We start from the raw sequence: 21,601 nt of genomic DNA, 5'->3' as shown, positions 1-21,601 counted from the left end.
TCAAATAGTACTGCAAATCAAAAATTGTGACAAGTCCATCACAGCTCCCACTAAATTCATTCATTACGGCCCCATACCAAACAGTGTGTCAATATTTTACCTAGTTAAGAACACTAAGAGGTTTAAAAATAACTATCAAAGTACATCACCTACACAACACCACCTATGTTATATGCGGTGGTATCTCATTAGTAGTGTGCCTCACTTCACACCACCTGACAGTGATTTCAATTTCATTTTGCCAGTTTAAGAATAAACTAGGTTTACATGTAATTCTGGGAGTAATACAATCACATGCTGCAAATGCAGCTAAACCTTATACTCTGGTCATGCCATGCGATGTCCAATCCTGCATGTAGTGAATGGCAAATATGCAAAATTGTGACAGCAGTTAAGTAGAAAAGAAATGCGTATTCATTTTTTACATAATCAAAAGTTACTTAGCTACAAAGTGGAAGTATGTGATAGTTAGAACTATGTGTTCCAGAATATGTACAAAGTAACTGAATTTCTAACACACTGACTTGGTTGAACCACAAAGTCTCAGCCAGACCACAGTTTTCTTTCCTCTACTCTTTCTCATTAAATTGAACTTTGCTTTGTTAAATCTGCATTTGAAGGTCTGGGAGAGTTCTACACAGCAGTCCACATGAAGATAACGCACCAAATCATCTCTGGCGAATGAGTTCAGGGAGCTTTTTTGTAAGCTCCTTGAAGCTTTAGATGATAACAAGAAAGTTAGGAAAAACTGAAATCCCCAAAAATGGGCTCTATTCTATGCACAGTAGTACCCAGTTGGAAAACTATAACTTAATTGGAAGCCAGGGTGTGTACAGCTCAGTTAGACTGTCTAGACTGGCCTGATGCCAATAAAGACGGCTCCAAGGTATATTGACCTAACCAGTCAAGCCAGCTATCTGAAAGGTGTAAACAGAGAAGAACAAAATCTTTCAATGTTAGATGAATAATGTTTTGTTCTGGTGATTATTTTGTTTAGGAATGGATTAATATTGTTGAGTGGATGGGAGGGAAGTAGAGGCTACTAATCTCAACCTTTCAAAGAACTTGGATGAACGTTGGAAATGTAATAGTCAAGGGTATAGAGCTGGACAGTGTGGCTAGCGTAGGTTTAGCATAGTTTGTGGTAGTACAGACAATGGGCCAAATGGCTTTTTCTGTGCTGTGTGGTTCTATGAAATGTGGGCACCAGGGCATGGCCAACATTTGCTGGTCATTCCTACAGTTTAATTTGAATGGCATCTATAAGTCAGATAGTTGTGGGTCAGGATAGCATATTTCCATTCATAAAAGACCTCGCAGACAGATTTTTAATCAGTAAGGGAATTGAAGATTTTAAAGGAAAAGACCGGAAAATGGAGTTGAGTATCAGATTAGCCACGATCTCATTGAATGGCGGAGGAGACCTGATGGACTGAATGATCTATTTCTATTCCGACGTATAATGGTGTCATTATCTTAAAAATCCATCGAATGAATCAATGGTTATTTAACAGAACCATTCTTGACAGGAGCTTTCAATTCCAAATTGCAAAACTCTAAGTTGAATTTAAACTTAAATTCCACCAGCTGTTGTATTCTGTGTTTCACAAAGCATTATCACGGACCTCTGGATTTATAGACAAACAACATTAGCAGTTTACCACCATCCTCCAGAAATGGTTATGCCCACCATCTGTGGACATTTGCCCTAAAGAGAACTGGTGTTTTTAGGATAATATATCCTAGGTTCCCAATGCTGGACATTAATAGCAAGCAACAGTTTTTACAAAGAATGCTTAAACCTCAAATGGTTTTTGCTCAGCTCATCTGCACAAATCTTTGGTTATGCTGTAAAACTAAAAAAGCCAGTATGTTCAAACATCGTGATGTTCACGGTAACATTTTAGAAATCGCTCTTCAGCAATCCTCTACCTATAGATTGTGGCAACTAACAGTGCTGTGGGAAATTTAGAAAGTTACTGGAAATACTGGAAATTTGCAGCAAAATCAAAAATAGTAGAAGTGCACACATTTTTCACAAGTCATGAAGAGAAAACAGAATTTAATAGTTGAGCTGAGAATTCCTTCCAACTTTGGAACAACAAAGATGTTAAAAAGAAGGCACCTGAAAATGAAAACTTCAGTTCTTTAGCATTGACATTTTTGCTTTAAAGTGATGACTGGCTGAGCATTTTTCTTCAAGACTACTTGAATTCTCAGTCTTTCCAAGTCATGAAAAACAGAGTTCCACTTAACAGTCCCTTTTACAAATAGAAAATGGCTCAAAGTGCTGATCAGAGGACACAAACATGGCATGATGTTTTATACTCCCAGTGATAATTGACTGAACTAGTTTACATTCGATAACTTTGAACAGAAAACTGAAGCAGGGAAATGTCTTTTTTTAAAAAGTACTGGATAATTGATCAAATTAATGTGGAACTCACTTTTTCATTCATAAAACGGGAGCATGGCAAGGTCAGTATTTGATGCTGATCCCTAATTGCCCTCCAGATGACCGTAACAAAATGCATAGAGCTTTGAAGGGAACATGGAGGGACCAGTCTAAGTCAATGGCGTCCTTAGTTTCGTAAGTGGTACAGTTGGCAGGAACCCCCTGCAATCTTCAATACAGCAAGTAACTCATTTAATACATCAAGTCAAGACTTATTCACTTAATGGTAAGATCCTGGGGAGTGTTGCTGAACAAAGAGGCCTTAGAATGCAGTTTCATAGTTCCTTGAAAGTAGAGCCACAGATAGACAGGATAGTGAAGGCATTTAGCATGGCTGCCTTTAATGGTCAATGCACTGAGTGTTCAGGTTTGGGAGGTCATGTGAAGCTGTGCAGGACATTGATTAGGCTACTTTTGGAATAACGCATGCAGTTCTGGTCTCCCTGCTATAGGAAGGATATTGTGAAACTTGAAAGGGTTCAGAAAAGATTTACAAGGATGTTGTTAGGGTTGGAGGGTTTAAGCTATATGGGAGCTATATGGGCTGGGGCTATTTTCCCCAGAGCGGAGGTTGAGGGGTGACCCAAGAGCGCTTAATTATGAGGGGCATGGATAGGGTAAATAGACAAGGTCTTTCCACCAGGATTGGGGAATCCAAACACAGGGGGCACGGGTTGAAATGTAGAAGTAAAGGTTTAAAATGGGCAACGTTTCCACGCAGAGGGTGGTATGTATATGGAATGAGCTGCCAGAAGTGGTGGAAACTGGTACAATTACAACATTTAAGAGGCATCTGGATCGGTATATGAACATGAAGGGTTGAGGGGGATATGGGCCAAATGCTGGCAAGTAGGACTAAACTTATTTAGAATATCTGGTCAGCATAGACAAGTTGGACCAAAGGGTCTGTTTCCATGCTGTACATTTGAGTCGGAGTGTCTTGATATGTTAAATAAAACAAAAATTATATCAAAGAAGTTGAGTTTTTCCAGGTGGGTTAAGGTAGATGGAAGGGAGATTTGATACAAGTGCATAGGATAGTGACAGTTTCAGATATTGTAAATAAGGCTTTTCCATTAGCTGACAAGTCCACACATTTAAAAGGTATTGGTTAGGGGTTGAAAGGGGAATGTAAAACAATACGCTCTCATCCAGAGTGGGAATGATCTGGAACTCTCTACCTGTGAGGATTGTAGAAGTGGATAGTATCAAAAGAAAATGGGCTGGGAAGAAAGAGAAAAAGAAACTTGTAAGACTTTGAAGATTAATGGACAATGGGACTGACTGGATCTTTTGATAGAGAAGTGGCATGTACTCGAGCTGTGTTGCCTGCTTTAGTAATTTAGTGATTCTCCATCCTTGCTTTGGTTTATATGGCTACTTGCATTTTCCAAATAATCAGTTTCAGGATCAGACAGACACCCAGGAGCCTCCATTCCACTCTTACAGAGGAAATGCTTGCAACAAAATAAATTAGTTTTCCTGAACCTAATAAATTGGATGATCTTTTCTTAAAAAAGGACTTGCACTGATATAACAATTTTCATAAAGTTGGAATACCTGCCACTTCCTTAAGTGATTTACTACCAATGAGATGAACTGCAGTTAGCCCTTCAACATGTTTCCCAGCAGTTAATTTGCACAAAGTGCCACAAACATTAATGTGATAACATTCAATTAAATTGTTGATTAGTAATGTTGAGATACACACATTGCCAGGCCACTGGACAGAACATGCATGCATTTCTCCAAAATAGTTCTATCAATCTTTAGCATCCATCTGATCGGTCAAGTTTGGCCTCAAATTTAACATACCACTAAAGCATTCATTCCATCATTAGAATTAGAATACATTTGCCCTGACTAAAGTCAGAATGTCTCTTTAAGATCCATTTAAATGGTGCATGCATATGTGCATAAGCGCAAAAGACTGATAAACCAGATATATGTGTGGTTCAACATACTGCAGAAAAGAGGAAGCATATTCACTTCAATGGTCACGTAATTCATGGTATAAAAAGGTTTTACTAGTTACTCCCCGGTTTTACCCTTGTTTCTCAAAATCTGCTGGCCATATCAGGCAGAGCAGACTGCAGAGATCATGTTGATTTCCTCCTTTAGGCCACCACTAATGGGAAACATAAAGCAATTCTCAAAAGATAGCTTAACACAAAATGGCTGCTCACAGTCAAATAACAAACAGAAGTTCAAATAAGACTGATAATGCAAGTTATGTTGTCCGAGTTGAGCCAAAATGGCTGAGATCCAAAAAAAAGTACAATCGCTTTGCTTTACACCTGCAGTCCAGAACAAAACTGAATAAGTTTAGACCCTGCTTCATAAGGATCTGCTCACAACCACAAACAAGGACGGAGACTGTAAATTTCAAACTGTACATTCCTTCCAAATGCTATTGCTCTCCCTGTGGAAATCACATTCCTGCAGGAAGGGAAAGCCGCCTGTGCTTAATCGCACCCTCTTGTCTGTCAAAAATTCTTGTTTGTTTAAAAAAATCGCAACCCATACTTCCTGTTTGATGTTAAAACAATTCCAGCAGTTGATACTTTTGCAATCTATTTGTTTAAAATTTATCAGATTAGCCAGAATATCTAGGAATCAGGATGTTCAAAAAATTGAAAAGCATGCAGTACACCTATATTAAAGCAAGTCTGTGCAGTTCACTCAGTTCCTTGAATTAGTAAATTTAATAATTCCAGCCTCAGATTATTTTACCAGGACAATCGTAACAGTTTTCTACCACACCACGAAGCAGGAAAACAGTAATATTCTTCAGCTATATTTATAGTCTGAGGAAAAATGGCAAATTACAAATCTAACCCACAGACACCTAATCTGGCAAATTTTATTAACTTATGAATTGGATAACATAACCAAAGATTTTTATCTGAATGTGACATCACGATGCAATAAAATTAAGTGGGGGTTGCACAAACACGGTGACCTTGGATGTACAAATTAAGGTGGAAAATGTGTTGCTGGAAAAGCGTAGGTCAGGCAGCATCCAAGGAGCAGGAGAATCGACGTTTTCGGCATGAGCCCTTCTTCATACCCGAAACGCCGATTCTCCTGCTCCTTGGATGCTGCCTGACCTGCTGCGCTTTTCCAGTAACACATTTTCAGCTCTAATCTCCAGCATCTGCAGTCCTCACTTTCTCCTGTACAAATTAAGGTGGCAAGACAAGTTCAGAAGCCATTTTAGCCTTACCCTTATTAATACAGGCACAGTGTAAAAGCAGAGAAGTTGTGCTAAACCTTTACAAATCACAGATTAGGCCTTGCCTGGGGTACTATGTACAATCTTGGGTGCCAGATTTAAGCAGGCCTTAAAATGGATGCAAAGGAGATTTACCAACATATTTCCAGTAATGTGGAACTTCAGTTGTATTATTCTTCTCCTTCTCAAATCTCTTAAATGCTTTGCCCCCACCGCAGTAACTTTCAGAGATTTCTGCAAACCTCAAATTCAGGCCTCTCGTGATTCTCGGATTTTAACTCTCCACAACACACAGCTTTGGCTTCAGCTGCTTCAGTCCTATTGCCTGGACTTCTCTTTCTCAATGTTTTTAACATTGTTTTCACCTTCTAATTTGCTCCTTAATCCCAAACTTTGTCGAAGGCTTTGGTCACCTGTAGTAATATGTCCATGTACCAAACTTTGTAAATACAATATGCATATTAAAATGTGTTGCTAAAGGAAGACTAGAAATGAATCATAAAATCTCTACAGTGTGGAAACAGGCCATTTGGCCCAAGTCCACACCAATCCTCCAAAGAGTATCCCACGCAGACCCATTCCCCTACCCTATTACTCTACATTTCCCTTAACACATCTAACCTACACATCCCTGAACACTATGGACAATTTAGCACGACCAATTCACCTAATTTACACATCTATGGACTGTGGGAGGAAACCCACAAACACACAGGGAGAATGTGGAAACTCCACGCAGACAGTCTCCAAAAGGTGGAATTAAACCCGGGTCCCTAGTGCTGGGAGGCAGCAGTGCCAACCACTTAGCCACCATGCCACCCTTAGATCAGAAGTTATGGGGCAATTTGAAAGGGGCACCCTTAAAAATCATATTTTTAAAAGGATAAATAAAAAGAAACTGCTTCCAGTGACAGAAGACAGGAAACCAAAGGGCACACTGAAGTTAACTTGCAAAAGGTGGGGAGGGGAGAGGAGAAAAAAAAAGGAGAAATTTGTTTTCACAGCTAATCACTGCATTTACCATCCTTTTGGGCAAAGCAGTTTCAATAGGAACATTCAAAAAGGAATTTGAAAAGCATCAAAGGGGAAACAATTTGCAGGGCTATGGGGAAAGGACAGGGGATTGGAATTAATTTCAAAGAGTTGGCACAGCCACGAGTGGGTGAATAGCCACATTCCTTGCTGTGTTATTTCACAACTGAATATAGGAAATGAAGGCTTACTTTCATGTGGCTTGGAGAGAGAGAGGAAAAAAAACAACAGACCTGCGAGTAACAACCAGATTGCCTGGTACAGAACACAGATACATTGCTTGCTTTAGTGGGAATTGGTACTATAGAATGGCATATAACATAAGAATACTTTAATGCCAATCTACCCATTTAAATGTTTTTGTACCTTGGTTCATCTTTTTAGGATTGCTATACATCACACCTTGGAATCTAATGAATCGAAAGCTAATAGCAAAGGTAAAAACATGTAGGCTGCTCTCTCAATAGAGACAACTGGTGGCGGTATAACACCTGTCATCCCTTTCCCAAGGTCTGACCAAAGGAACAGTCTAGTCTATTCTCTGGATTTGAGCATCACATTCAGGGGTTTGCCCATCTGCTGGAAGTACCCAACATTTCCTCACGTCCTAAGAATTCCCAAAGAAACCATGCAATTCTACGGTAGGCATACACCAGCTTTGCCTTATCCTTAACAAAAAGATATGAACCAGCAGCACTAGTTTATTATTCAGCAACCGTGTTCAGTAAATTACTAACCAACTTGCCCACACAGCCCAAACAGAAAGATATACACATGTTTAAGTACATGCAGCTGATTACAAGGATTTAATTCGCAAAAACTCATACCATTATGCGATGGTCTAACTACAATTCAAAGTTGCTAAATTTCAGTCAACTGTGTAGTCAAAAGTTTATCAAGCATAAACTACTTGCTGTCCTAATTCAATTTCTGAGTTTGAGCAACATGATCATTTCAAGCAAAAATTATTTTGACTGAATAGAATGATCAAAGCTGCACATAAGCCCTTATGTATTGCTTCTGGGATATTTATAATTAACCCCTCCGTCCTCTTCTTAGAGGTCAAATGATCTCTACAGAGGCAGAGGCAATCAAGTCACATAATGCTAGTTTTTTGGGCTTTAAAACATTCCATAACCATCACCCTACTTAAAAGAGGCAACAATGCAGATTATAGCATCCAATTTAAAAATGTGCCTATTCAATTAAGTTTTACTTTTTGGCACAACCTAAACTGAACCAACCCACTGAGCCAGTAAAACCAGGGTCTAGGGAAGATTAGGCACATAAAATGGAGGCCTTCGGAGCAATTAAGATGAATTACTTAAAAGGCTGTTGCTCTTCTTCACTTCGGTTATTGCAGACAAACTTCCATTTATAATGCCCGATTCACAGCACATAAAACAAGGATGCAGATAAATGTTGGTGATTACTCTTTAATTTGTTACACAGTCATGTCAAGCAGCTCAAATATATCAACTTTAATACAGTAATAATTTTTATATTAAAAGCACTACAGACAAAATCAATAACAGGTGAAAGATAGAGATATTAGATTAGATTACCTACACAGTGTAAAAACAGGCCATTTGGCCCAACAAGTCCACACCTACTTTCCAAAAAGTATCCCAAGCAGACCCATTCCCCTACCATATATGTACTAGCGCACCTAACACTATGGGCAATTTAACATGGCCAATTCACCTGATCTGCCCATCTTTCGGCTGTGGGAAACCTACACAGACATAAGGAGAATGTGCAAACTCCACGCAGAAAGTGGCCCGAGGTGGGAATCGAACCTGGGTCCCTGGTGCTGTGACGCAGCAGTGCTAACCACTGAGCCACCGGCTGCCTCAATTGCAAAGTGGCCCCAGTGAAATATTAGGGCGAGTGACTAAAAGTTTGATCAAAAGGATGGGGTACTCCAAAGTTATATTCCTATTAACATTTTAAACTAAATTAGACTAATGCTAATATCAGGGATAACAATGTGTTACTGATTTTGCCAATACTGAATGACCAGTGCAATTTCTATTGTACAGCAGAGGCAGACAGAGAAGAAAAATCCCAACTTCAACCTAAACACAATGTTCAATTAATTTTTGCTGGGTTGGTAGTAAGGGTTCGAAAGGGCACTGATTGGCTTGAACGTACCTGATAAAGTGTATAGCCAGGCATCTGGCTTTCTTTCCTCTGGAAAACTGTGTCTAAATGAAATATATTTCAGTTGTGATCACTCTTCGTTGTATATCTGGCTGACACTCATTAAATTCATTTGACCATAGTGACAGAACCACAGCCTTTCTAACCCTAATTTGTGGCAATGTGAAAGCACTGAAGAGTGGAAAGAAAATAAGAATACACTAACACTCGTGTAGAGGGGAATAATGTACAAACAAAGTGTGGAAACTAAAGACCAGATGTCTTATTAACATTACAGTATAAACTCTGATTTCAGCTCCTCTGTTTGTTTAGCACATAAGTCAAGGATTCTGTACATACAATTGACAACGACAGATTACTAACCGTCAGCACAAACCTGCTAGTAATAGCCAACAATAAAACGAGTCTGTGCAGTTCCACTAGAAGAATGTTTTCTTCCAAATCTTGGGAGGTACAGTTCCACAATCACAGACCCCTTTTGCAAGAGTTGTAAACTGCTGCAATAAGACTCAAAACATTCTTTCCCCTTCGTGAAAAGACTGCATAGCTTCGCTGGTCAATGCAATCTCAGATTTTAATGGGACACGCAACATAAAATTCATCAGCGCTTGTTGGGTTTGAAAGGAGTTTCACTTGTGGAGGAGGATAATCATTAACTAGATTGCAAAGTAATTGTTGAATTAGTCAAGATACAAATCTGGAGTACACAAACAGCACCCAACGTTCCTAAGGAGACTATCGATCAGCTATTACAGCTCACCACATATAGCAATTTCATAGAATCTACTGTTTCTGAAGGGGGAAAGAATTAAGGTATCTCGAGAAGAGCAAAGACTGTAACATGTAATTCTACTACAGTTAACTGGCTCTTCAGAATATTATTTGAGGGAAAAAAAAACTTGACTTTGGTTCCCTTTTTCAAGTTCAGTGACATGTATCATGATACCAAGTGATATGTGAACTGTTCAAGCAGGATGTGACTGTACAAAATGTGTTTGACTAGTACAGCAGATTGACAGTACGCTGTATCTAAGATCAGAACAAAGATCAGTACAGCCATGTCCCCAAGTTCTGGCTGACTGGTGATGTAATCATTTTTGCCAGTTTGCACCCAGCTTCTTCCATGGATTTATATTTAACGTGAATTCCAGCAATTAATCAGCACTTGCATTTCTACAATTAATCCCTTTTTTCCATGCCAGATTCAACCTGTGCTCAAGGAGAGTTCATCATTCTTGGTATAGATTTTGAAGTCAGAAGAGAATCTCCTGCAGACTAGCAAGTTAGAGCTGGTACTCCTGACACATATAGGCAAACCAACTGAATTGTTGCATCCCAGTAACTATATTTAAATTACATCAAAACTTCCACAAAGGAAACAATATGAATATCCCATCTCCCAGTCAGTGACTGAGGAGCAGACAATTTCATGTCTCTTATGCTTTCCAAATGCTTTGCAGAAAGCTGACCCCATTTGTGGTAGTTAGTATGGAATTAAATAAGAACAAAAGCACAGGGAGTGAAGTAATATCAGGAGAGTAATCAAGGCAGGCATGATAGAGCAGCTGGATATCACATCTGGCTCATTAGTTCAATATCTTCCTCGTGCATCAACCATTCAGTACGCATCTATATGATTGCGTAACTATGTTAGTTTAGACATAATCTGAGCAAACTAATATAGAGAAGGAAGTCTAGTTTACTGAACACAACCATATTATCGAGACCCCTATTAGAGTCCATTAGCCTCCAAATAATCTGAAGTTTCACACTTTCCAACTGATCAAAGACACAAACATTGCTCAAGTATCTGCTGCTATATGTAAACTCAACTAATCACTGTCAAAAGGAAGCCCTATCTAGTCATCAAAATTGATGCCCTTTCTTTGGAGCAATTAGAAAGAGGGACAGTACTAATTGCTCCTACAGATAATATCTGAACAACTCCAATTTGGAGATTACTTCAATGGGCTGTCTTTCACCTTTAATTATAACCATCTGCCATTTCCAGCTTTAGAAATGATCAACTAAAATGCACTGATTGCTACAAGATGACAACATCTTTATTGAGATTGCCTGAAATACTTAGATGAACCATTTAGACACAGATTCTTTTTGCTCATCTTTCACAGAAAGGGTGCTGTTGGATGGAACTCTATAATAGGAAGGACTAAGGATCATAAGCTTCAACCTGAAGAAAGAAACAAAGCCTCTCTCAAATGAGATGGATCTACATTAGTGTAAAATGTAGAAAGAGCAAGAGGGAGGCTAGGGAAGGTGGGATGATGCAAGTGGAATAGATCGGGGAAGGTAGAGAGAGTAGGGTGGGAGGCAGGCGGAGCGAAGTGGGGCAAGTGCAGAGGTGAGAGGGAGAGATCAGGGCAGGGCACGAGCAAGGAGATTGAACAGGTGGGGGAAGAAATAAAATTTGGGTGGGTGCGTGGAAGCAGGGACAGAATGCAAGGTTGGTGCTGGGGGGGGGGGGTTGGGGACAAATATGCAAATGTAGAGCGGGTGAGAGAGAACTGAGTGGGGGAGTCAGGTAATGTCCAGGACAGGGAAAGTAGTAGGTTAGGGGGGGAAAAGAGAAGGAAAGGAAGTAAAGAAAGAGGGAGTAAATCTCAGCAAACACTGTGATTCAATGTCACAAAATATATGAGCCACTGGACCCTCACCTATGTCATGGAGACTACACTGGACGTGTAGCTTCCCAGCATTACCATAAACAGTACATGGACATTAAGCTGGCATGCCTCTCCTTCTTTTAAAAGAGATTGCCCAATAATTATTTAACTCAGCCAGTGAAAGAGATTGATTTAGGTGTGGTTAAGTATCAATATGAACTCTCAAGAGTTTATGATTCACACCTTATAATCAAATAAATCCTTGGACCACTGACTGCATTAACTAATCCAAACGCTTGACATTCATTAGTTGGAGAAGTGAATTTCTATGCATTAAGTCAGTCAAAAAATGATCTGTAATGACAAGATGCAAAGTCACAGAGAATATTTAACATTGTCCTTTAGAGGGCATTAGTATGCCAAAGATTAATAGAAAATCAAGGATCCTTAATATTGTGTTGTAAAGTTCAAACTTGGTGTCCTCTGAATCTGCTGTGACCTCATCAGTGACACAGATGTCAACACCATCTCAACAAATCAAAATGCTGTCTCCAGACATTACCCAAATTCAGTAATGCAAATTCTAGGACAGAACATTTCAACTGTTGCATTATGGAAATTTGTAAATCCCATTATATTACTAAAATCCAACAGATAGCACTGGAGGAGATAAATGTCACTGGTCTCCTCCTGGCTGACTTATTTACTCCAGCCTCAAGAGATGCAATTGAAAAAACACACTTGGCTGTTCTGTATTTTCTGATCAGATTTTAACACCGATAGAAATCAGTTTGAAATAAATGTGGCACAGCCTTTTGGAAAGTGCACACAGTAAGAAAGAGAAAATTGAAAAACAGACTGACCATTTTCAGCCTCAAGTGTGAAGATTTTCACATTCACCTTGCTGGCCATAACATTTTGGTACATCATAGAACAAACATTTAAGACATTTGTTTTCACTGACAGAGTTAAAGGAAAAGCCTTAAATGCTAGTTTATCTAAGATTAATAAGAAAATTTGCAAACACTTAGAATGATTAGTCAATACACCTGAAAGAGGATGACATTTTGGCAAGCTTCGAGAGAGATGTAAATCCACACTTTTTAAAAAGTTTCAACATTGTGTCCCAATGGCACTCCAATACAAAATTAAGAGGTCATAAAGTATCATAAGATTCATTGATTTACTTCAGATTTCTACTATTCGATTTTTGTATTCAGCATTGTGGTGGAAAACACTTGCATTTTAATTGAGTATGAAGACTGAAGATCAACACATTTGTCAGGCAAATAAAAAGCTAGTAATATGATAACACAAGTCACATAGCATTATAACTTGGATTTCAAGTCAAAGGAGAAAGTGAGGTCTGCAGATGCTGGAGATCAGAGCTGAAAATGTGTTGCTGGAAAATGCAGCAGGTCAGGCAGCATCCAAGGAACAGGAAATTTGACGATTCCTGAAGAAAGGCTTATGCCCAAAACATCGAATTTCCTGTACCTTGAACGCTGCCTGACCTGCTGCACTTTTCCAGCAACACATTTTCAGCTTTCAAGTCGAAGGCACGGCCAGTGGATTGACAAACTGTGGCTGTGACGTGACCTGGTCGATATCAAGCAAGCAAACTAGCCAGCATCACTAGTTACAATGTTGAACATTGTATATAAGTAAGGTGCACTGCACTTCTAAGTATGCTTGAATCATTGTTTTAAAAAGAAAACCAAGGTTCTGTCAAAAAGGTTTGGTTTGAAAACTCACCTCACTGGAGGTTACGCAAACTAACATTTTGCTGTTGATTTTGGCATGTTCTGAATAGCTCTGACAGACAAAAAGTGTCAATTTCTGCAACCGCATCCTGCAGCAGCAGCGATGGGAGCAGCAGCTGATGTAATAGCAAAACACTGGCACTAACATGTTTATACTGGTGACTTGCCACGGTGGCTGCAACAGTCCTAGCAACAACTAGCCGGACAGAAAGATCACTGGGATTGAGAGTTTGATTTAAGCAGGGCTGAAATCTCATTAAGAAAGCTTTCTGTTATTGTATTTGCACTCATTCTTACCCACACTCCTTAATGGAAGTGAAATCATAAGTCAGTTAAATGTTTTCAGCCAAGAACTAGGATAAACATTGCTGCCAACTTCACTAATGCATCATATGCTCCCCATAGTAAATGCAAGTTTATGCAGAGAAAATGGGAGAGGAGCGGTCAAGAAAATTGTTAGGTACATGATCCTTTTTAAACTTTCTGATTTAATTTGAAGTAAGATTAGTGTCCATTTTCACTACATCCATTAAGGCCAATGGCAGTCCAGTCCCCACTCTGGTTAAGAAGTTCACAGGCTGAATGCATGACGAGTTGAAAGACCTAGAGAAGTATTCCAACTGCTCTTAATGATCTAGCATTATGAACTGGTGAGATGGGGGGGGAGAGAGAGAGAGAGAGGGAGAGGGAGAGGGAGAGGGAGATCACATAGAATTTCTTCTATTTATTACTTTGGTGTATGTAGGTATGGATATCAGGTAAAGACAGGATTAGATTTTGTACTGGCCCCACACACCTCTCCTCGCTAATAGTTATTCATGATGCAGCATCACCGCCTAGGGTTATACATGAAAAAAAAACTGTCCTCTTGCAAGAACCAGCACTTCCAGGATCAGGCAGACTTCAAGAGAAGAGGACATGTGCCACAAGGAAGTGAATACCTTACCAAAATTGGACACATCAATACCTTCAGTGCCTAGCATTCAACTTCCAACCATATATTTGACAGCAAGACTATTGAATTAAGCACTTTTAATTAAAAATACTTTCTTTTATGAAAGACCAAAATGTTTGAGGCTATTGTTGCTCCCCCAACACAAAGCCACAATTTGTTAAACATCTGTATTTTTAAACAAGGTAAGGGAAGGCTCCAGTTTGGTTACAGAGGTCTCGACACCCTTCTACAGCTCAAGAAGTTTAAAGTGAGTAACTGAGTAAGGAAGCATCTCAGGTTGAATCACTAATGTGCTCAGTTATTTGAGTTCAGTCAACAGCCTTTGATTAAAGGAGGGTGATGCTGTCAGACTTGCTCAGCATTACAAGTGACAAAAGACCTTTGCTGACAATCTTATTCATGACATGGGTAACTACTTTTGACATTTTACTACGAATGTCCATGTGCTAAAGGTGGGAATGCATGATTGTATATTGTTGCCAATTTGTGATGAACCTGTCATCTTCCAGGTTTGGAGTCATTTAAAAAGGTAACAGGTCAATAATGAAGCTTGATCATATCTGAAACAAAATCAGACAAATCCTTTCAAATACCAGTGTTCCAGTGGACAATATAAATGGCCTGGTTTATATAAAGCAAACCAGTTGCTCACCTACGTCCTCATCTGCATCCTGGTAGACGGAGAGATCCTGTTTCTGGTAAGCCTGCAACTCCTGCTTCTGATTCATAAGCAGCTCTTGTTTAATTAGTAAATCTGGCTTCTGGTTTCCCCAGTCTTCCAGCTGAGTTGGCTGCACCTCCCGGCTGTCATCCAGGTTAATAGTGTCTGATTTTGCGTCCTGGTACAGTCCGCTGCTGTCGATAAGGACTGGCTGATAGGCGTGCGGTTCCCACACAACAGGCACCCGCCCGAAGACCTGCTCCAGCTGCTGAAACGTGTAGTTACAGGTTCTCTTACCCCGACCACGTTCCTTTACTCGACTATAGCACCTCTTTAGAGTCTGCGAGAGAAAGAAAACACATTAGACTCTAAAGTCAGTGCATCACTTCCAAGTTGAAATCATAACTCATCACAACAATTCATTCTCTCTTAAAACCACAGAATTGCAGAGCATCTCAACTCAGTCTTCTCATCCATCCACCAGGCAGATTCAGAAATCCACCCCTTTGCATTTTTGAATCAGTAATTCTTGTTCAACCTGCCTCCCTCCAGTTCTTGATCGGTATGTTGAAAGCCCAAATTTTCCTAATTTATTTTGAGAAAAAAGGATGAACTTATTCAATGATTCTTGGTTATCCTCCACATGCCCAGGAAAAGCTAATATGCTCTCCTGCAACATCAAAACTAGCACACCGTGCTACACCTCGGTGATGGACACCTCCTATAACAAAGTTAAAAATCACATAACACCAGTCCAACATGTTTAATTGGAAGCACTAGCTTTTGGAGTGCTGCTCCTTCATCAGATGTTATGTGATTTTAACTTTGTACACCCCAGTCCAACACCGGCATCTCCAAATCATGCCTCCCACAACAGAGTGCCAAGCAACTAGTTTTGCTATCACTGCTTTACCACGTTATGCATGAAACACAGCTGTGCTTCCTACCACATGAGGGTTAGTATAAGCAAATTACAATAAACAGCAATTCCTCATTTCCCCTTGGAAAAAAGTCCAGAACTAAAAAATCCACACCAGGATTAAGGCACTTACAAAGGAATAGGCACCCCTGAATATGTACTCCTACAGTTTTGGAGCATACATCCATTTTGAGACTGCACACACCGAGGTTGAGAAGCAAGTTTGCATACAAGGTAATGGGAATCGTTAAAAAGGTCTTCAATGTTGAGAGGTATTTGCCACTTAATGATATCCATTCAATCTAAGCAACACTAACAATCAGGTTAGAGGATTTTCTTTGACGGATTCCCAAACAGATTAAGCTTACCTGTGGCCCTACCATGCAAGGTAGTGAACTCAAGGGTCCTCTCCCAGGAAGAAACAAAGAACAGTGCCTTGTGTCAGAGTCAGGTTCTTGTACTCATTAAATGGAACAGGATAGTGTTGAGCTACTCAATAAGACCATTCCCCAAGTAAAATATAAACAGGAAATGTTGGAGATACTACTCGATCAACCAGCATCTCTGAAGAGAAAAGACCACACAAGCTGAAACATTTCCCTCGAAGGATGTACACACAAGATAACTACCTGACTTCTTTCCTTACAAAATGATGAGTAAGCTGTAGTGCCTCTAGTATATTCTGTTATTTGACAAGAGACAAAACAATATAACTAGTGATTTATACTAAACTCCATCATAAGTGGAACAACTGGCAATCAGCGTCATCTACAGCATTTTATTTACACAACAGAAGCACGCTGCTTTGATTTAAAAATAAATTTACCTTGCAGCCACAGAGTGCTGGTCTAAAATAGCACTAGAGATGAGAAATTGTCAGAGGATCATTAGTCTACAGAATCCTCTTTTCAGAGGGCAAGGTCATTGAATTGACTCAAGGCTAAGTTCCATAGATTTGATAGACAAGAGAGTCAAGAGTTATTGAGGCAGCCAGGAAAATTGAGTTGAGACCGGAATCAGATCAGCCATGATCTTATTAAATACAACAGGCTCAAAGTTTGATGGGACTCCTGCTCCTAAGTTCCACTTTGAGCTATAGTCATTTGTCTTCACTTTTTAAGCAAATGGTATGTACATTGGTTTTGTTGTTATTATTAGGGAAGGAAATTAAAATCAAAAGGTACCCCAATATTTACATGTTTTTACTTATGGTAGGAGTGAAAGTATAATGAGATTATGTTCTTTAAATCTCAGTTGCTTCATTGCATTTTGAAAGATGCAACACGTTAAATTTAAAACTGTAGGAGGTGAAACAAATACTGATGATTCTGCCAAAGTCTGTTATGTATTTTTTTTGAACATGATTATTTCACACACATTCCACCTCTGTTCCATTTCAGCGTTGTCAGTTTTGCATAGAACACGCTGTTCTTGTCCACCAAAAAAAACCTGACGACTTTCTAAGCAATACAGAATATGGATGAGAATTAAGATGTTCTACAGATCATATATCCCAACAACTTAGTGAAACTGGCTAGGGGATTGATGCCTTCCTCAACATGAAGGTTAAGAGTTTGAATTAAAAGCACAAATGAATTGAGAGAGTAAAAGGTGAATTTAACACTAATTTTCTAGCATGGTTTTGGTACCAGAGTTTTCCCCTTTGAAGTCCCACTTTTTTTGATCACCAAGCAACAGTTCAAAGATAACTGTAATGTACGATCATTACTTTCAGCTTGCAGAGTACACATATTATCCAAATGGAGCAACCTCACCATTTCTTAATTTTACTGTCCCAACTTTATACTGGTATGGGGTGATATGACAGTCTTTTATATGTGTTACCTTGCTTTTTTTAAGTAATCCAGTAGCATGAAATGTAACAATTCAAATAGAAGATTTTGACCCCAGAGACAATGAGCTAAATGGTGGCTGCAGCTTCCTTTGAAGTTCCCCTACTGCAAGAAGGGACAAGAGGAAGTAAACAAAAGAAATGCATCTCAGTGTGTACATATGGTGATTGTATAAGAAGCATTAAGTACTGCTCACAAAAAAGGTAATTGACCTGAAACACAATTCTGCTTCTCGTCATAGATGTTGCATGGCCTAAGTATTTACAGTACTTTCACTGTTTTAAACACAGGGTATTATTTAACGGTTTGCCAGCAGAATACTAGTCACAGTATGGCATGTTTATTAGTTTAGGTGGAGATGGAGGACAAAGGTACAAATTATTGGTTTAACTCCTGGTTCAGCTGAAGCACTGAGTCAGGGAGAACTGCATTGTTGGAGAAACCATAATTCAGTTGGGGCATTGACGAAGACCTTATTCAGATGACTGTAGAAGCACTGTCAGGATAGCAGCGAGTATCGAGGTGAACACAAGCAAATGGATTACTTTCATTCATTCATGTGGTTATTGTATTTGCATTTGGAGGCTACTGCACTCTAACAAAGTAGGCAAGTGTGTACAAACTGCTTTCAGCCATGACGTGCATAATACAAGTTTATGTTTTCAACAGATGACTTAAATGCTATTCCCAATTAGTGGATTGCATGTTATTTGCAGGCCATAATTTACTACTGCTCATGCATTTTAGGTTAAGGATTGGGGATAGACAAGCTATTTATGTAGAGAGCAAATGATGTACAGGGCGTTAAGTTCAGACCAGTGAAGGGCAAGAATCATGCTTATCTTGCAGGGTGAGTTACTAACTGTATAATATATTAATTGAAGCCAAAATTCATAATTATGGATTTATTTGCAAACCACATGTTTGTTACCTAGTTTAGTTTCTTGTTTATACTAATGGGCTGATTCAGGTTTAGAATGTCAATTCTACTTGTGAAAATAATATTGTTAAGTTTGTTACAAAAATCTAACTTGAAACACATTTAAGGAGTTGAAAACAGAATCGCCATGCTACCTCAGCTGCTGTGGACTTTCATGGAGTCACAGAGATGGAACCAGTCCATGCCAACCATAATCCTGAACTAAACTAGTCACATTTGACTACACTTGGCTCATACCCCTCCAAACATTTCTTATTCATGTACTTATCTAAATGTCTTTTAAACATAACTGTACCCACATCCACCACTTCCTCTAGAGGTCCAATCCATAAACAAACCACTGTTTAAAATAAAACTGCCGCTCATGATTTTAAAAAAAGAATTCCCCCCCCTCATCTTAAAAAAGCCCTCAGTCTTGAAATCCCCCACCCTAAGGAAAAGATACTGCCATTCACCTTATCTATACCCCTCGTGATTGTATAAACCTCTAAGGTCACTGCTCAACCTCCGATGCTCCAGTGAAAATGTCCCAGACAATCCAACCTCTCCTTATGACTTAAACTCTCCATTCCTAGCTACATTCTGGTAAACTTTCTCTGAACCATCTCCAGCTCAATAATATCCTTTGTATATTAAAAAAAGAGACCAGAACCCCACAGTTCTCAAGAAGAGGCCTATTTCCCTTCCTATTTTCATTTCCCCTGAAGAGCACTCAACTTCTTACCTTCTTTGTTTACAAGATAAAAGACTACCTTTGAATGTGCTCCAAGTTGTTTGAAATATGTCATCTTGATACTAGAATATAAAACAAAAATCCTTTCACTGTAGCAGGGTTTTTAACTCAGCCTTTCATCCCAAACTAAAGAATTTGTTACATTTCTTCAGAATTTCTTATATTGACTAATTGGGCATTATACTACTATTTATAATTTCTTAAACCAATAATTCCCAAATATTTTTGTGCCTCAGTTTTATTTAAATAATATATTTACATATTATTAAAAACCCTGATCAGAGATATCAGCTAATTAACTACACACAGTAAGATCCTACAAACGGTTGATAAGTAGATAATCTGTTTTTATTACAATGACTGAGGAATAAATTCACAGTACTTCTGAGAGATATTGTGAAGCAAAGGGGCTTTTAGCTCAGCATCTCATTCAAATGACGGCACCTTGATTGGTGTAGCACTCCCTTTAGTCCTGTACTGATACTAGACTATTCTAGAATAGGTGTTTAATTAAGCAGTTGATGAAGTAATCACATATGAAAAATAGCACAAGTTGGAAAAAGTCACTCATCCATATAATACTCTGGTCAGACCACACCTTCAAGACTGCAGTCAATTTGAAATACTGAGGCACGATAATTCAAGCCCTGGATTTAATCCAAAAAGGAAGCATAAGGCCAATTTTGTTCAAGAGAACCAAAATAAATGAGAAACTGGAGAAATCCAGCCTTATGAACATCAGAAAGAGGTGGCACTGGCAGAGCCTGTGGAAGTATACAAGAACCTAAAAGTAGATCTGAATAATTAATCAAAAATGAAGTATGGGAATCAGAAAAGATCAAACATTGAAAGTTCAGTAAAATTTCAGATGTTTCATGCAAGAAGAAACAATCAGTGTATGGTTTGAATATAGGACAATAAAATACCAGCCATCTAAGGTGCAACTGGATAGCAAAGAAGCTACAGGGGTGTTTTTGGATGGATAACCAAGAGGTTATAAATATAGAAATCCTGTTAAGCGTGGCAACATGCAGACTCCATTTAGCCAAGAAGCAAATTACTGTAAGGACAGTAGTCATTAATCATCTACTATAGCAACTCTGCTAGTTATCATTGCCAGGCAAAAAGAAGCATGAATCTATCGCTGGGACTGTTGAATGCCCCCCCACAAAACTCCTGGAGAAAAAAAAAATGCCCTGAATAAAAACTTAAACTAAATCAATTTACAAAAAAAAGGTTCCCGTTACAAAGTGATATATAGTTAGTCACACAAAGCTACTAGCGGCAGAATTACAACAATTAGCGAGTCGCAGAAGGCCTACTAATGGCTAGAGATCATTAAGCCAGTTGTTGTAACCTAGTTAGCGATAAATTGGTGGGGGGGGAGAAAGAGAGAACATAAAGACAATTACTGGTGGCACTATATTGAATTAGGAGCAGAAAGCTAATTTACTTCCTGCAGAATAGCAAATTATTTTAGCAAGCGCGACGTTTAGTCACAGAAACTTATTGACGCAAAGGTGAGCCAGGATACTAATTACAAAATTGAAAAATATTAACTAGCACCATGTAACTAACAAATGTAACAAAGTTGCAGCATGGGGCACTAGTTAGTACGCCCTGAGTGCGAGTTATAAAGTACCGACTAAGCTGATTACTAGTTAGTTCACTAGTTAGAGTGTCGGGTACCTTGATTCTCTCCTTGCACTGGTTAGCGCTTCTCTCATAGCCCATTTCCCGCAGGGCCTGAGAGATGCGGTCGAATATGTGCGAGTTGCGCAGGTTGCCCTCCAGCACGTCCTGCAGCCTCTCGTCCCCCCACACGGCGATCAGCGCGTTTGTCTCGGCCGGGGTCCAGGAGATCCCGCGGCAGGCGGCAGGCCGGCTCGGGCTGGGCGCCGGGTTGTCGGCTGCGCCGCCCGTCCAGCTGGGGGTAGGCGGCTCGGTGGAAGGGTCTCCCACCACCTCGGCCCAGGCGGGAGCCGCGATGTCTAGCGGGGCCTCGGCCGCCGCGCTCGTCCAGCTCCGGCTCGGGGAGTCCGCTGCGCTGGGCGCCGCCATCGTCCACCGTCCACATCCGGGCACCGGCCCGGGGGGATGTGGGATACAGCGGGGCGTGCCCCTCACCTCCACAAACACAAGGCACGGAAGGGGGGGGGGGAAAGAACTTCAAAGCCACACCGCCCCTTCAAGCGTATCACTTCAATAATAACGGATAGTATGGGAATGAATGTTTGATGGGTGGGGTTTGGCGGGTGGAGAGGAATA

General features: G+C 39.7%; 1 protein-coding gene across 2 annotated transcripts in view; it reads right to left on the bottom strand.

The window, feature by feature from the left end:
- LOC132829532 (myb/SANT-like DNA-binding domain-containing protein 2) overlaps positions 1-21,415 on the bottom strand; it is a 32,956-nt gene extending 11,541 nt beyond the window's left edge. For both annotated transcript variants that reach the window (XM_060846756.1, XM_060846757.1), the window contains exons 1-2: positions 21,023-21,415; positions 14,880-15,228 (exon numbers count right to left, since the gene is read on the bottom strand). In XM_060846756.1, coding sequence (XP_060702739.1) covers positions 14,880-15,228; positions 21,023-21,394 — 721 coding nt within the window. In that variant the 5' untranslated portion in view covers positions 21,395-21,415. The remainder of the gene's footprint in view (positions 1-14,879; positions 15,229-21,022) is intronic.
- Between the last annotated feature and the right edge of the window lie 186 nt (positions 21,416-21,601).

This window comes from Hemiscyllium ocellatum, chromosome 29 (assembly GCF_020745735.1).
Source record: "Hemiscyllium ocellatum isolate sHemOce1 chromosome 29, sHemOce1.pat.X.cur, whole genome shotgun sequence".
Taxonomy (NCBI): Eukaryota; Metazoa; Chordata; class Chondrichthyes; order Orectolobiformes; family Hemiscylliidae; genus Hemiscyllium; species Hemiscyllium ocellatum.
This window is presented reverse-complemented; position numbering and strand designations above follow the sequence as displayed.